Source organism: Capricornis sumatraensis, chromosome 2 (assembly GCF_032405125.1).
Source record: "Capricornis sumatraensis isolate serow.1 chromosome 2, serow.2, whole genome shotgun sequence".
In the NCBI taxonomy this organism is placed as follows: Eukaryota; Metazoa; Chordata; class Mammalia; order Artiodactyla; family Bovidae; genus Capricornis; species Capricornis sumatraensis.
Genome location: NC_091070.1, coordinates 197,991,562 through 198,008,487, shown reverse-complemented (window position 1 = coordinate 198,008,487; position 16,926 = coordinate 197,991,562). Strand labels below are relative to the sequence as shown.

The following is a 16,926-nucleotide window of genomic DNA, read 5'->3' as shown; positions in this document are numbered from 1 at the left end:
TTCCAGTTACCAACAGTGGTAGCTTGTTTGATAATGAATCTTTCTTAACTTTGTTTTCCTTTTCCCAAATCTTACTTCATCTCTCAACAAGGTCTCTGGGATCACCTCCTAAATAAACTATTGAAATGAAAATCTTTTCTCAAGTTTGAATGCTTAGGGAACCCAAACTGAGACACAGCAATGTTCCAAATAGAGGATTCTTGGCCAGTCTGGGTGCCAGAGTGAGGATGATGCAGAGCATAACTTATGCCAGCCCATGAGAGACACATATCAAAAGTAAAAAATACAGCCACGTTTTTTAAGTCTCGGTAATTTTGACATCATTGTTACTTCAATGTAATATAGACTGTCATGACTAGTAAACTATTATACCTTTTCTTAGCAATTCTCATTCTAGGAATTTTTTCTAAAGAAACAATTAAAAATGCACACAAACATATTTATACAAGAATGTTCACTGTGGTGTTATTTATAACTAAATCATCAGGGATAATTTACTATGCAATAATTTTAGAAGGCAATGGTAACCCACTTGAGCATTCTTGCCTGGGAAAATCCCACAAGCAGAGGAGCCTGGTAGACTGCAGTCCTTGGGGTTGCAAAGGAGTGGGACATGACTTAGAGACTATGCCAAACCAATATACAACAAGAGATAAATTTAAAATAGAATGTGTTTCAGCTATATAAAAGTCCCTCTCTGAGAATATTTAATAACATTGAAAAATGTTCACATTATATTCAAATATAACACTTTATATTGATCATTATAAATTTTAAAAACTACATACATATTTGTATATATACATGCAAAAAGTAGCAGTCTCTTTTATCAATCTGGTGGTAAAAATTTCACCTGGAAAGGAGAAAAATATTTGCTCATATTTGCCTCCCTTCTACTGAAGAGGTTATAATAGAATAAACCTTCAAAAAGTAAGGAAAAAACTATAGTTGGTCTTCTAGGCCAGATGGGTAAATAAGTTCATGCTTCAGTAAACCCATTCATTCCCATTAAATGGTAATTTTGAATAATACATGAAAAAAGAAATGAAAATATATAGTTGGGCTCCATTGCAAGAGACATATCTCCATGAAACTGAAAAGCACAAATGCAAAATGCTATACATGCTCTTGCGGCTACTTGCTTGTTGAGATCTGGATCTAGAAGCAGGCAGTAGCTGCTGAAATTTGGACTCTTGTGAGATTCATTAAAGTGTTCTATAGGAGATGAGGACCAGAGACAAGATGCCGCTTCTGCTTAGAACAAGGACCAAGGGTGGGGCTTCCCAGCTATGGCAGGAGCCTAGAAATATAAAAGCCTGGTGCAGAATTTTCTGGGAGATAGCTCCTATGTACTGTATAGGCCTAGAGAACCTAGGGATACAGACATAGCGATCAGAAGCAATGCCAAGCTATCCTGCTGACTTTTTGTCACTGGATATGACATATCCCCAATATCTGTAAGGTTCTATACTGAAATTACGGATAGAGTCAACTGCAAAAACCAACATATAGGGATATGTGGGCATAGTGGGAGATTTATTTTTTTTTTGGAGGGGGCTCAGGGATGCGGACAAAGAGTAACAGAAAACTTCCTTCTCAAAGTGATATTACAAATTAAAATTTCAAAATGCATGAAGAAATTAAATGCTAAAAGCGATACTAAACAAAATCAACAGTTATAACTTGAATTCACTCCAGATGAAACTTATTTTATAAAAGAGTCACAGCTTTTAAAATAAGCATATTGAGGATGTTTGAAGAAACAAATGAAGACAGAATAAGAAATTATGAAACAGAATAGGCAGAAATAAAATGAGAGCAGGTGGATATGAACGAAATTAGAAATCTCAAAATTAAGAATAGATAGTCATTGAAATATTGAAAAAGACAGGAAAAAATCTAGACTAGATATGGTCCAAAAGTTAATATGAATTCCAGTTACTTTTGGGTAACTCAGAATCAGTGCATTAAAATAAAATTATAAAAAATTAAGAAAAGTCAGTAAAGAACCATGGAGGGCAACTTGAGAAAATCCATCATTCATCTAATAGAAATTATTAAAGAAGAGGAATGAAGGGAAAGCAACATTTGAAGAGGTAATTTGCTGATAATTTCTCAAAATTAAAGAAAAACAATGATTCTCAAGCAGAAAAGTGTACTCAGAGTACCAAGAAGGGTAAATAGAAATAGATTCACATCTAGACTTATTAAAATGAAAAAGCAGAGCATGAAGATCAAAAGGAAAAATCTTTAAGCCTACCCAAGAAAAGATAAGTCACTGCAAACAAATAATGGCAGACTTCTCACTAGCAACTATGGATGTCAGGAAAAAAAGAAAAAAAATCCTCAAAGTACAAAGGGAAATCCTCCTCAAGCTAGAATTTATACCTAGCCAAACTATCATTCCAAAGAGAAGTCAAAATAAGGGCAAATACAGATTAAGATAGCTTCCCATGGACTCTCACTAAAATAGCTATTAAAGGACCCACTTTAGTAAGGTAACAGGAAAATCTTGAGATGTAATTAATAGGAGAACACAAAAATGTATAAGCTGTGTGAGTGAGTGAGTGAGTGAAGTCTCTCAGTTGTGTCCGATTCTTTGCAACCCCATGGACTGCAGCCTACCAGGCTCCTCCCTCCATGGGATTCTCCAGGCAAGAATACTGGAGTGGGTTGCCATTTCCTTTTCCATATAAGCTGTGTAGGAAAAGTCAAATGGGTCTTCATCATCATCTTCATTGCTTTTCTTTTTTGAAAAAGTTTAACTTAAAAGTCTAAACAATACTAACTAGGTGGTGACAGGGCTGTATTTAATAGGGAGTTAAAGCATGTTAGTGGAGGCGATGGAATTCCAGTTGAGCTATTTCAAATCCTGAAAGATGATGCTGTGAAAGTGCTGCACTCAATATGCCAGCAAATTTGGAAAACTCAGCAGTGGCCACAGGACTGGAAAAGGACAGTACTCATTCCAATCCCAAAGAAAGGCAATGCCAAAAAATGCTCAAACTACCGCACAATTGCACTCATCTCACACGCTAGTAAATGAATGCTCAAAATTCTCCAAGCCAGGCTTCAGCACTATGTGAATCGTAAACTTCCAGATGTTCAAGCTGGTTTTAGAAAAGGCAGAGGAACTGGAGATCAAATTACCAACATCCGCTAGATGATTGAAAAAGCAAAAGAGTTCCAGAAAAACATCTATTTCTGTTTTATTGACTATGCCAAAGCCTTTGACTGTGTGGATCACAACAAAGTGTGGAAAATTCTGAAACAGATGGGAATACCAGAGCACCTGACCTGCCTCTTGAGAAATCTGTATGCAGGTCAGGAAACAACAGTTAGAACTGGACATGGAACAACAGACTGGTTCTAAATAGGAAGAGGAGTACGTCAAGGCTGTATATTGTCACCCTGCTTATTTAACTTATATGCTGAGTACATCATGAGAAACACTGGGCTGGAAGAAGCACAAGCTGGAATCAAGATTGCCGGGAGAAATATCAATAACCTCAGATATGCAGATGATACCACCCTTATGGCAGAAAGTGAAGAGGAACTAAAAGCCTCTTGATAAAAGTGAAAGAGGAGAGTGAAAAAGTTGGCTTAAAGTTCAACATTCAGAAAACGAAGATCATGGCATCTGGTTCCATCACTTCATGAGAAATAGATGGGGAAACAGTGGAAACAGTGTCCGACTTTATTTTTGGGGCTCCAAAATCACTGCAGATGGTGACTGCAACCATGAAATTAAAAGACGCTTACTCCTTGGAAGGAAAATTATGACCAACCTAGATAGCATATTGAAAAGCAGAGGCATTACTTTGCCAACAAAGGTCCATCTAGTCAAGGCTATGGTTTTACCAGTGGTCATGTATGGATGTGAGAGTTGGATTGTGAGGAAAGCTGAGTGCCGAAGAATTGATGCTTTTGGACTGTGGTGTTGGAGAAGACTCTTGAGAGTCCCTTGGACTGTGAGGAGATCCAACCAGTCCATTCTGAAGGAGATCAGCCCTGGGATTTCTTTGGAAGGAATGATGCTAAAGGTGAAACTCCAGTATTTGGACACCTCATGCGAAGAGTTGACTCATTGGAAAAGACTTTGATGCTGGGAGGGACTGGGGGCAGGAGTGGAAGGGGACGACAGAGGATGAGATGGCTGGATGGCATCACTGACTCGATGTACAAGAGTCTGAGTGAACTCTGGGAGTTGGTGATGGACAGGGAGGCCTGGTGTGCTGAGATTCATCGGGTTGCAAAGAGTTGGACACGACTGAGCAACTGAACTGAACTGAACTAATGCATGCTAAAGCTCTTTCTGTGGCTGAAATAATGACTTCAGATATTTTGAATAACTTCAGACTTTGTAAAAAAAAAAAAAGGATAGTCAAGTATATTTCCAAAAAGTAAACAGTTAAGGTTAGAAACAACATCTGCAGCATTAAAATCTAGAGATGGGGTAAAAGATAGTAATATATAAAACATAATGTATTCTGGTAGTTCAGATGGTAAAGAATCTGCCTGCAATGCAGGAGATCCCGGTTTGATCCCTGGGTTGGGAAGATGTCCTGGAGAAGAAAATGCCAACCTACTTCAGTATTCTTGCCTGAAGTATTTAATGAACAGAAAGCCCTGGCAGCCTACAGTCCATGGGATTGCAAATAGACAGACATGACTGATAAACTAACATTTTTCACTTTCACCTTCAGTCCAAATTAAGTCAAGGCAAAAGAAAAAAGAAAATAAATGATAAACAGGAAGCACAAATATGGCCGTAGAAATATGTCCAAATATATTTGTACTTATAATAAATGTAAACAGATTAAATTCACCTGTCATAAGACATGGATTATTAGATTTTATTAAAAAGAAAAGATAATTGTATTTTCAAATGATAAACATAAATGGGACAAAGTAAATTATATCTCCCTACCAACTATGAGACAATATTAAAATTAAGATTTATTGTAAGCAAGACATGGGGTTAATGCCGATTAACAGTGATAGACAAATAGTATGGTACAGAAAGCTCAGAAACAGATTCTGTATATAGGAAAACTGATATTTGACAGATGTGTAACTGCTAATAAGTGGGAGAAAGGATGAACTAGTTATCACATGGTACTGAGATAATGGGTTACCCATATGTAAATAAGCAATTAAATCCCTAACTCATACCATACACAATGTTCAGTCATGTAAATGAGATAAGTATCCAAATGTGATATAAAACTTGACAACTTTTAGAATACAGGAGAATATGATATTCAGGTAGGGAAGGATTTCTTAAATAAGTCACAAAAGCAAAGCTCATAAGGCAGTATTCACATATTCAACTATGCTAAAATTAAAAAAGGAAACTTCCATAAATCAGAAAACATAAGCCATCATCTTGAAGAAGATATTTCCAATGCATATCAAGCAACAAAGTGTCAATATGCAAACTAATACAGAATTAAAAATCAATAAAAAGTAGCAACCCAACAGGAAACGGACAAATGATATGAAAAGTCAGTTCACAGGAGAAACCAAAGTGGCTAATAAACATATGAAAAGACATTCAATCCCACCAGTAATCAGGGAAACACATATTATAAAACCGGTGGCGGACTTCCTTTTTGGTCCAGTGGTTAAGACTCTGCCTTACAATGGAGGAGAAGTGGCTGGGGAACTAAGATCCCACAAGCTTCAGAGCAAATAAGCCTAAGCACCGCAAGGAGAGGGTCCGAGCACCACAAGGAAAGAGCCTACATGATGCCACAAAGGTTCTGTGTGCCACAACTAAGACCCAGAGCAGCCAAATAAATAGATAAACAAATAAAATCAATGGGATAGCATTTCACATTCATCATGACAACCAGTAAAAATTTATAAGTTTAATGATCTCAAGTGTGGAGGATTCAGAGAAATGGGAACTATTGTACTTTGCTGTTGTTATAGCTTGAAGTATAAATTTGTTCAACTATTTTAGAAAAAAACTGGCCACTATATAGTAAATTTGAAGATGAATATAATCAGTAATTCCTCTCCAAGTTATATGCTCAAGATAAATTCTCATTTTTATGAATAAATGGCCCTAGTAGCATTGTTTAAAACTGCGAAAAAATGGAAATAATCTAAATCATGATCAATAAAATGAAAAAAAGAAATTGTGATAGAATTATAAGTGAAATTCTATATAGCAGTTAAAAACAATTGAACCAGAGCCACATGTATCTATGTGAATTAATCTTTACAATATAAGCAGAGAAAAATTACAGAATGACATTTATAGTGTGACATCATTTATAGGAATTTGTAAAACAATGCCAGTTATACCAGTTATACATTGAATTTATTACGGTGATTACCTATTGGGTGAAGGGGGAGACATGCAATCAGTGAGGAGTGCAGGGAAGTCTCAACTAGATATATATTTTTTAAAATAGGGAACTGTGTAGCAGAGATGGTACAACATTGATATGATAAAACCAAGGTGTCTGGTGGGGGAGGGCAGTAAATGACTCTTCCTTTCATCTCTACTCTTTTCTGTATATTCACAATTATTCACAATAAGTGAAATAGTTTAAAGAAGATAACACAAATTTTCAAGTCTTCCAAATTGCCAGCCAGTATTTCTGAAGGCTGCTAGTTGATGACAAGTGGCAGCATCAGACTGCAGTTCTGTGTTGAGAATGGTCTCGTGAGGAGTGCAAACAAGCTAGCACCTCCCACTGGAGCTCCCAGAGAGGCAGCGTGCCCCGTGCTGGCTCCTGGTGAAGTGGGGAGAGGGGGTGACTTTGAAAGTGAGAGATAGTTACAGTAGTGATTTTGACATGGACTAGAGCCGTCTAGATGACACATGGTCTAGTAATCCTCCCTAACCTTTCTGAGGCATGATACACATGGACAATATTTGTCAGGCACACTGGCGTAGAGGCTACTACCCTGGGGGCTCAGTGTCCCCGGGACCTACCTGTACTCCTGGGATGTGTGGATCGGTATCTCACAAGTGCATATCTTACAATACCGCACACAGGTAGCCTATTGCAGTACTGTACACTTGTGTGACACAAAACGCCTTTTGAGAAGATTTGACCCAGAAAATAATCTTTTCTCACCTAAAAGTAGGGAACATTATAAACCATTACAAACTCAGGCGATGCTTAACAGTTTGCCCAAAAGGAGTGCACCGAGTCACAGCTATTCGGCTTGAGTTTGTGCCGTAGCAATTAACAACAGAAAGAGCTAGTGCAAAAGAAATGCAGTTAACAAGAGTCTGAAAGTTTCCTTCTCAAGCAACTGAAGACAGATCAGGAACCCTCTCCAACTCACATGTCAGCATCTTGTCAAGCTGTGACCAGATGGGACTGGGATGTCAAAGCAGGCAAACTAGGTCAGCATGCGTGGGGCAGAACAAAACACAGTCACGAAGGACGGCAACTAACTAGACCAGACAAAGACAATCCCTTACCAACGCCTCAGTGGGAAAGGATCGGCATGTCACCCAGCAGCCATTTTAGTTAGGTCAGCTCATGGCTTGGAATTTCTATGATTATATACATGCTAGACACAGTTCATTCTATGGGTTACATTGTACATTTTCAAACCAGTTCATCTTTGTTCTTCTAAAGTCTCAAGTTCAAGGAGTTCTATTAGGAGGACTATAACAAGGTCACCTGAACTGGGTAGATCCAACTTACATTTGTCATCATTGTTTTACACCTCAGTTACATAGATAGATAACCAGCCTCTGTGCTGAGATAGTACCTGCAAAAGGCAATTTCTCAGTCTCCTTGTAAGTGAGCCAACTGGCCCTGGATATAGTAACATGCTGGGTGTAAGGCAGGGATGACATGGCACAGCTATGTAGGTTAATAAATACTGAAATATTTCCATATTTGTTGGCAATTAGCCACTCCTAGAGCACCCCTCCCCCGCCAACAACCCACGTGACCACTCTGTCATACCAGTATTTTTCCCAGAACACCATCTCCCAGTCCAGTAACCAAAGTGTTAATGCCCAGCACAGTAGGGAGTCACCAGGGCTGTTAAATATTTTGAATATTACCAATGGATAAAGACGAACCACCATACCCACTCTTGAATGTTCATTGCTGGTACCATCGTCCCTTTGGATTCCAAGAGAGAACAGCATCTCTTGTTGGCCAGTTTTGCCTCAAGTTCCCAAATCAAAATAAAATACCTTCTGATAGACTAAATGCTCACCTTCTCTCCAGGCTAGATGCCAGTCTTGGGGGAAGAAAGAACTTTTTAATCCAACGGCCACAGCTTTTTTGGGGGACTTGTCCTCCCTAAAGGTGAGTGACGAAAGTCACTGGAGACAAAACCTGATCACTTGCCCAGACTGGCTTTTCTCCATGAGCTGTCTTCCCTTCATTTCATGCCATTTACAAGGCAGCTTCCCCATTCACCATGATTTTAACATTTCTCAGGAGACTAGAACACTCCCTTAACATTTGGATCCACTGAGGGATCTGGGGAGAACTTGGCCCTGGAATAATCAGCAACATCATAGTATCACCCTGCCATATGCAGAGTCAAGAGAAGGCAGCACAGAGGTGGGGAAGAGAAAAGAAACTGCCTGTGAGGGTAGAGGACAGGGGGAGAAGGATTGTTCCTGATGCAGGAATTCTGCTGTTGAATCAGGGAGCCAAAGGAAGAGGACACAAATTGCATTGGGATGAGCAACCACGCGTTGCTCTGGGAAACAAGGGAAAAGACAAAGCAGAGGGCCACACCTACTCACCGGGGCTGGTTATCGTCAGGAGGTCAAGCTGCCGCTGTTGCTGCAAAGGAAAACACATTGTGAGAGAACTGATTTAAGCCAGAGTCACACTTGTTGCTTAGGGGTCAGGGTGGACATGCAAGGGGGAAGTTCAGACATGCAGAGCAGGGCACGCTATAGAGAAGGTGATGGTCTCGTGGTTCCACAGAGAGGCCTTGCACCCTAGAGACCAGGAGGGATGGATGGCCTTTCTGGTCAGAGCTGTCAAATTCACCTATACTAAGGGAAAATGATGCCCTGAGAGGAATGTGGCTTACCTATAGCCACAAAGAAAGTCCCTTTCCAGACTCCCAGCCAAGGCTCATCCCTCTGGACCAGGCAGCCTTAGATTTCTCCCTGCGTACACTGGCTATCCTGGTTAAGTGGCTGATACCCTGGCAACCCTCTTTGCCTTGTCCTTAGTCACTGTCAGCCTCCTTTCTAACCATGATACTCCCAGGGGTTGGTTTATTTATTAACTCTGCTCAACAATGCTATGACAGTTTCCATTACTGATGATGAAACCATTCCTTCTCTAACTGAATCTTCATCTCCTTGTGCCATGCAACATTCATAGAAAATAATATCTGTCAGGTACACCAGGCACTAGATGAAGCCGCTCATGTTTGGAGGCAATGGCCCTGACCCTAAGGGCTGAAGTGATCAATATCTCAGTAGGCTTACCACCCCCTCCCCCGCCCCACCCCTGCATCACACCACACCTATGGGGAAGCTAAGTCCTGAACTAGATGTCATGGGAACCTGGGGGTGGAGAAGAAGGCATTGGAGGCTGAGGATGGGGCAGTGGTAAGTAACTCTCTTAAAGACTTGTTTTTTTAAATTAATTTATTTAATGGAGGCTAATTACTTTACACCATTGTAGTGGCTTTTGCCATACAGTGACATGGATCAGCCATGGGTGTATACATATCCTCCATCCTGAACCCCCCTCCCACCTCCCTCCCCATCCCATCCCTCAGGGTCGTCCCTGTGTACCGGCCCTGAGTGCCCTGTCTCATGCATCGAACCTGGACTGGTGATCTATTTCGCATATGATAATATACATGTTTCAGTGTTGTTTTCTCAAATCATCCCACCCTCTCCCTCTCCCACAGAGTCCAAAAGTCTGTTCTTTACATCTGTGTCTCTTTTGCTGTCTTGCATATAGGGTCATTGTTACCATCTTTCTAAATTCCATATATATGTATTAATATACTGTATTGGTGTTTTTCTTTCTGACTTACTTCACTCTGTATAATAGGCTCCCGTTTCATCCACCTCATTAAAACTGATTCAAATGCATTCTTTTTAACAACTGAGTAATATTCCCTTGTGTATATGTATCACAGCTTTCTTATCCATTCATCTGCCAATGGACATCTAGGTTGCTTCCATGTCCTAGCTATTGTAAACAGTGCTGCGAGGAACACTGGGGTACACGTGTCTCTTTCAATTCTGGTTTTCTCGGTGTGTATGCCCAGCAGTGGGATTGCTGGGTAGTATGGCAGTTCTAGTTCCAGGGTTTTAAGGAATCTCCACATTGTAAGACTTAAGTCAGGATTCCTTAAGCCTCTGGCCACCTCTGACTCTTTCCTACACTTGATTTTCCATTAATAGCAGTTTTCATTAATACGTATTTTTTTTCTTAAAAACGGGTTTTAACAAACTTCACTTTGAGAACCATTGCTTCAGAATACATGCTGCAGAAGCTTCTGATTATCTGGTATTTCATCCAGTGGGTCCCTTGGCGTATTTCACCACACCTGCATTCCCCTCTTTATCTTGCCTCTCCCCTAGAATGGCTCCTTGCAATTCGGCTTCAGCAGAAAGGAGAAAGCAGCAACACTTTTTGAGTATCAAATATAGGCCTGGCGAAGGACCAGGCACGAGACCAGGCACTTTGATGTGTCATTTCTTCTCACACTCTTGGCAAACCTGCAGGGCTCGTACTGTACAGCAGAGGGACAAGGATTCAGATAGGAGAAATGATCTGCCTGAGACCACATCTTCATTAAATGAGAGAGCTGGAATTCAGTCAGTTCTAATCCTGGCTTGATGGTTCAAAGCAAGATAATGCACATGGTAAATCACTCAGCATGATGCCTGCCAATTAATAGATGCTTAATAAAATGAGCTATTTTTGTATTGAGGCTTTGTTATTATTATAGATCTCATGACCCTTGGTTTGTAAAAGCTGCCTCGTCCTTTTCATAGAATTATTGATACCAGAGCTCGAAGGTCACCTAGTCTGACCTGCCCCTAGGATGGGAAGTTTCTCTACAATGTCCCCACCAGTTGTATAAACAGCTTCTGTTTTATCCCCTTTCCTGATTGATAGGGAACTCATTTCTTAACAATTAAATTTAAAAAAAAATTTTCTTTCGGCCACAGCCCATGAGATGTTAGCCCTCCTTGACCAGGGATTGAACCTGTACCCTAAACTGCCCCATTTTGAGCAGGGTTAAAAGCTGTTTCCTTATAAAATCATTGTTGCTTTGGCCTGTGACAAGTTTGGAGATCTGAAGAAGATCTGTGTCCTCTTCTCTCCTGGTTAAATATTCCCAGTTCTTTCATCCTTGCCTTATAAGGATGGTCTGAAGTCTTCTGGCCCTTGTGGCCCCCTACTCTTCCATTTACATTTCATCTGTCCTGGTCAGAACCTCTTTAAGGTCTCTCTACCCCTTGCTTTAATGATTTCTCAGGGCCCTAAAAGCAGGTCTGTATCCTTTCAGAGTCTTCTCAATCACACATGCCTGCTTTCCTGCCAGCTCATAACTCATTCCAGTTGACATTTTCAAGCAAACAATGCAACTCCAAGATGTCACTGACCTATATTGTGAGCACATATCCTCGTGCTGAAATGAAACACACACCCACACATGAGAGCTGGAAGGAATGCTGGAGCCAGACTGCCTTCTTTCCCAAACACAGAACCAGGCTAGTAGTACAATCGGCGCAAGCTGCCCTTGCCAAGGCCAGCCTGTAGGCTTGGCCCTTCCCTCATACATGAGGAAAGAATACAATGTGACCTTCTATTTTTCCATAAGCTTGGTTTTACAACAATCACCCTTAGTGAAAGAGATCTGTTCATATGGAAAGTGTCTAATCCTCATCTCTAAATGGTGATTCAGTATCCAGGGTCCAGCAGAGAAAAAGGGAAGAAAACCTGAGAGGAACAGAAATAGGCCTGGCCGTGTGTCCTAACTCCTTTCTGTGGTCTTGCCTAACTTACTGTGTGTCTCTGGTCCTAAACTTCACACCTTTAAAACGAATGAGTGAGACTGAAACACTGGCAGTGACTCTGAGTGAAAAGCAAATAGGCACTGTGCTTGTGGGCTCCCTCTTCTGGTGGAGAGAGTTCTCTGAGAATTCCCGTAGCCAGGACCCTGGGGGCTCAAATGATAGGATTTAAAGGAGAACAGATTTTAGGCTGCCTTCACACACTGCCATTTCAGTGCCTGTACGTGTCCCTCACAAGCTGAGGGAAATCTTAAGGGCCCGGAACATCTATTACACAGTAGCCCTCAGTGAGCATGCTAAACTCAGCTGGACCATTCCTGGAATCCACATCATCCTTTCAAACCCCCGTGCCTTTGCTGGTCCTAGTCTCTCTAAACTAATCTCTTGAGATCTTCACGGAGCTCCCTCCTCATGTCTCAAGACCACCATGAGGTCTTCTTTGCACGTCAACTCCCAACCTAACCCCTTCCTCTCCTTTACTCAGAACAGAAGATTTCACACTGTATTCCTTCGATGTATCTTGTAAAACCTCCCTTTTGCGTCATGCCCTGTCATAATTACTGGTTTCCTTCTCTGCTTCTCTCATGAGGTCCTTGTTTGGAGACAAGACTATGTCATTTCATCTGTGTGTTTCCAGTGCCCAGCAGAAAGGCTGAAAGGAATGCTTGATGTCCTCTAGTTCAGGTGATTCAACTATTCCATTATTCCCTCTGCAACCCTCCTGAGAGATGTGTCAGCATGGAAAGGAAGCATGCCCTTTCCTGTAAAGGACTTTCCCTCTGTCGTGGCTTTGGGGTTTCCTACCTTGATGATTTTCTCTCACCATCTCTGCAGCCATATTATTATCTATCCACCTCCCCTGGAAACCTTCCTTCCTTTACTCCCATGCGCAGGATCACTGTTTCTCCTAGACCCCTACAGCTTCTACTGTCTGCGCCCCTCCGGTGGTGATGAATTGAATCTAGCCTGGTGACGAGCCCCTTTCCTGCAGCTCACAGACATGTGTGCACCACCTAGTGGCCCAAGAAGATAAGCGTAGACTACTGTCTTAACAGGTAGCTCTTAAGACAAGATTGTAGTCTGCATGTCCTATATGCAAACAAAAACAAAAGTATATGTTCAGGAATCACTGCAACAGTTTTAACCTAAGATACTAAAATATCCAAATAATTTCCTCAAAGTCTTTCAAAAATGAAAGGAATACAATGGAAGAGGAAATTTTAATTACAAAAGTGTGCCTAGTATTTAGGTTCACCAAAGGAAACTGGCATTTATTAAAATAGACAACTGACTTGTGAAATTTGACCAATAATATAAATTAATTATATAAGAGGGGAGCATGGTGGAATAAAGAATTACCAAATTATGTTAATTAGTTACCAACTGAGAGATACAAGGACCTTTTACATGGAGATGATACGTTACCTACCTGTCTGGATGGTAGAAAATGCAATATTAGCTGGAGAAACATAGCTAGCTAGACAGCAGGTTTGGTAGACTGACAGGGCCTGCTGGCTGAGGGCTGTGCAGCTGAACCACTAGCTAACCATAAGCTACCGTTTCAGGAAGGCAGGCCCTTCATACGCTAGTGGTGCTCTGTGTATGTATGTGTGTGAGGAGAGTAGGGGGACATTCCTCCTCAGACAAAGGAATTCTACACATACACTGAGGGCAATGTGCCCAGGTATGTCTGGATGGTATTCCATGGACTCTTGGAGGAGTGTGGGTATGCCAGGGTTGGATCAGTGGTGCTGTGCAGACTCCTGACTATGACCCTGCATCCAGCCTTTCTTGGTAAGAGTAGTGCCTCTAAAACATTCAGAAGAAACCCATTTCTGTGTTCAACCAGTGTGTGGCGGATGACACCAGTCATGACTCCAAAGAGACCGTGCGAACTGAAGGTCCCAAAGTCTACAGGAACGATCTCTAAATTTGGTGGGACCAACAATGGCGGGGGCATCCACAGTGGCTGCTAAAGGAGCACACACAGCATGTGTGCTCCAGGAATCATCCATATTCCCCAAGTGATCCAGTGGGAGCTGTTTTGCCAATACACTGTCCCTTCATCTCTGGTCACAGTTGACAGCTCCCAGGGTAAAAAGTACTGAAAGATTGGTCAACTGGAGACCTCAGCCAAACACTGTGGATCTTTTGTGGATTCAATTATTCTCAATAGAAACTATTGTTGTCCTACATTGAAGAATCTATCTTTAAAATGTTTGCAATAATAAAAACAACACATGCTTATTTTGGTCATTTTCCAAATTTCCAGAAAATTCAGAAAGTAAAAGAGAATGAAATCTCATCACTGAAAGAGAAGCACCATTATCATTTTGGTGTATTTTTTTGTCACCTTCTTTGCTTGTGTCTATTTAACAAGGTCATATTTATATATAACAAATGAAGCATGTTTTAATCTTGTGCACCCTTATTTTTTGTCCCAGGCTGAGTCTTTATTTTGAATTATAAGAATGTAAGTCACATATCATCGTTCAGTCACTCAGTCATTTCCAACTTTTTGAGACCCCATGGACTGCAGCACGCCAGGCTTCTCTGTCCATCACTAACTCCCGGAGCTTGCTCACACTCATGCCCATTGAGTCGGTGATGCATCCAACCATCTCATCCTCTGTCATCCCCTTTTCCTTCTGCCCTCGATCTTTCCCAGCATCAGGGTCTTTTCCAATGAGTAGGCTCTTTGCATCAGGTGGCCAAAGTACTAGAGCTTCAATTTAAGCATCAGTCCTTGCAGTTAATATTCAGGGTTGATTTCCTTAGCATTGACTCTCATGTATTTATTGCTATAAAAAATTTTAGTTCTTACCACTGTGACTTTGTTTCTAGTCCTTTTTTCAGGAAAGGTGGTATTAGTAAGACAGTGGAAAACTACTTGTTTATTCTGTCACAGGAGGCAGCAGGCAATAACCAACCTGAAAGATACTCTTCTTTCTCATCGCAGTTACACAAAAGATTTTGTAGAAAGAGTTTCAAACTCAAAATCAGACAGACAAACGTTATGAATCCTGATTCTATCATCTTTAAGCTGTGCTATCTAGGCATGTTTACTTAAGCCAGCTGTCAATTAGGTATCCCATTCATAAAAAGATTATAGACCAAGTCCCAGGAGTTTAACAGGAAAGAAGCTGAGAGAAAGAGGAAGAATCATTCGGGGTAGGGGGTGGGGCCTGGGGTTAGGGACTTGGAGGTGCCAACAGGTAGAGCGGGAAGCACAAAGGTTGGAAGCTAGGATTTCTGAGGGCTGCTCCAGCTGTGCCCAACTTCAGGCTGAGGCTTTGGGCTTCTCATCATCTGGTACCTTAGCCTTTTACAACAGCCTCTTAACTGGTCTCCCTGATTGAGTTTTGCACATTGCTGCTGCAGCTGGTGTGAACTTTCTGGAATCACACCTTAAAATTCACCAGGACGACTACGGAATAAAGTTTAACCCTTTAGTAGCTGTTGAAGGGTGTCTATGGCCCAGTTCCTGCCTTCTGTCTCCCATTCCATCAGACTCTGAGCTCTGACCATGAGAAGCCACTTCCAGTTCCCCAAATTTGCTATGCTCTCACCTCTAGGCCTTTGTTCTCTCTTTTCAGAACAACAGTCTTGTACCCAACCTCCTTTGCCTGGGTAACCCCTACTGGTTCAGCTCTCCACTCACACGCCACTCTTCTGTAAAGGCTTTATTGACCTGCCAAGGCTGGGCTGGATCTTGTCCTTAGCCCCTTGGGCTTCCCCACGAAAGCACCGTCACAATGCCTCTCCTGGTCTGCTTACTTCTCCCTCTTCTCCCCTGTGTGATCTCCCTGAGGGCAGGGCTGTGTCATCACTAGTGCACTCCTCTCAAGGACTAGCCCAGTGCCTGACCGGTACGTGATACTCACTAAACATCTGCTGGTCACCGGCTACCAAGATGCTGGGTAGAGAGAAGGTCCTACTGAACTGATTGTCAGAAAAAGTCTTTAGCTTTATCCCCTTCCCTCCCCAAAGACGTGCACACATTGGCCCCATAATTTTCCTCAAAACCCTATTTCTGCCATGGGGACCTAGGGATTAAACCACAGAGTATCTGGCCTTCTTCAGCTGGATGGGTAATTATGAGGCTACGTTTAAAAATGGACTTTTCATTTTGGTCACGAACTGCATTGCAATTACTTCTCAGAATGAGAAGGGGACATGGTGTTCCAGGAGCTCAGGAACAGGCTTCATGTGTGGGGTTCTGCTTGGTGGAAGAGAATAGGCACTGATTATGTGTTCTGTTTTGCTTTTTGCATTTCGTGCAGGATAGCTATTTGGGGGAAAAGTCAGTCTGTCATGGCATAGGCTGGAGATAATTTAAATAAGAGCACAAGTAATCTCTGTGCATTTTCATGCCACTCCGGAAACCAGCCAATGTGGGGAGGACCTGGGAATCCACACTCTCCAGAAAGGGGAGGTCGCAGGAGCATGGGCACACATTTGGTTTCATGGCTCAGAACCCTCTTTTCCTTGTAATCCCCTTCCTATTCCATTCTCCCCTTCACCCAGCCAGAGTCATTTTCTAGGGCTCTCAGGCCCCCTCCCTGCCTTACCCTAAGCAGAGCCTGCTCCCTATAAAGCATTTCACATAGTGCTCACCTCTCCCTAAACTGACCACTTCTGATCTCTCCTATTCCAGTCTAGCCTGCACACTGACTGCAGGACTAACTTCTCTAAAGTTAAATTCGATCCTTTCTTAGGATAATTTAATAATCCTGGTTGCATTCCTCATAAATACTAGATTTCTTAGTTGAGCTTTCAAGGACAGATGACAAATATCCACAAGCTCTAGGTGTCATTTGAAAAAACAGTTTTTATATTTTAACATATTTGGAGAACAAACAAAAAGTTACCTATTATTTTCAGAACTTCAGACAACAAAGATAGGCCTAATCACATGGGTC

General features: G+C 41.6%; 1 protein-coding gene across 1 annotated transcript in view; it reads right to left on the bottom strand.

The window, feature by feature from the left end:
* AGBL4 (AGBL carboxypeptidase 4) overlaps nucleotides 1-16,926 on the bottom strand; it is a 1,470,506-nt gene that overhangs the window by 354,777 nt on the left and 1,098,803 nt on the right. The window contains exon 6 of the mRNA XM_068961620.1: nucleotides 8,747-8,786. Within this exon, the coding sequence (XP_068817721.1) occupies nucleotides 8,747-8,786 (40 nt within the window). The remainder of the gene's footprint in view (nucleotides 1-8,746; nucleotides 8,787-16,926) is intronic.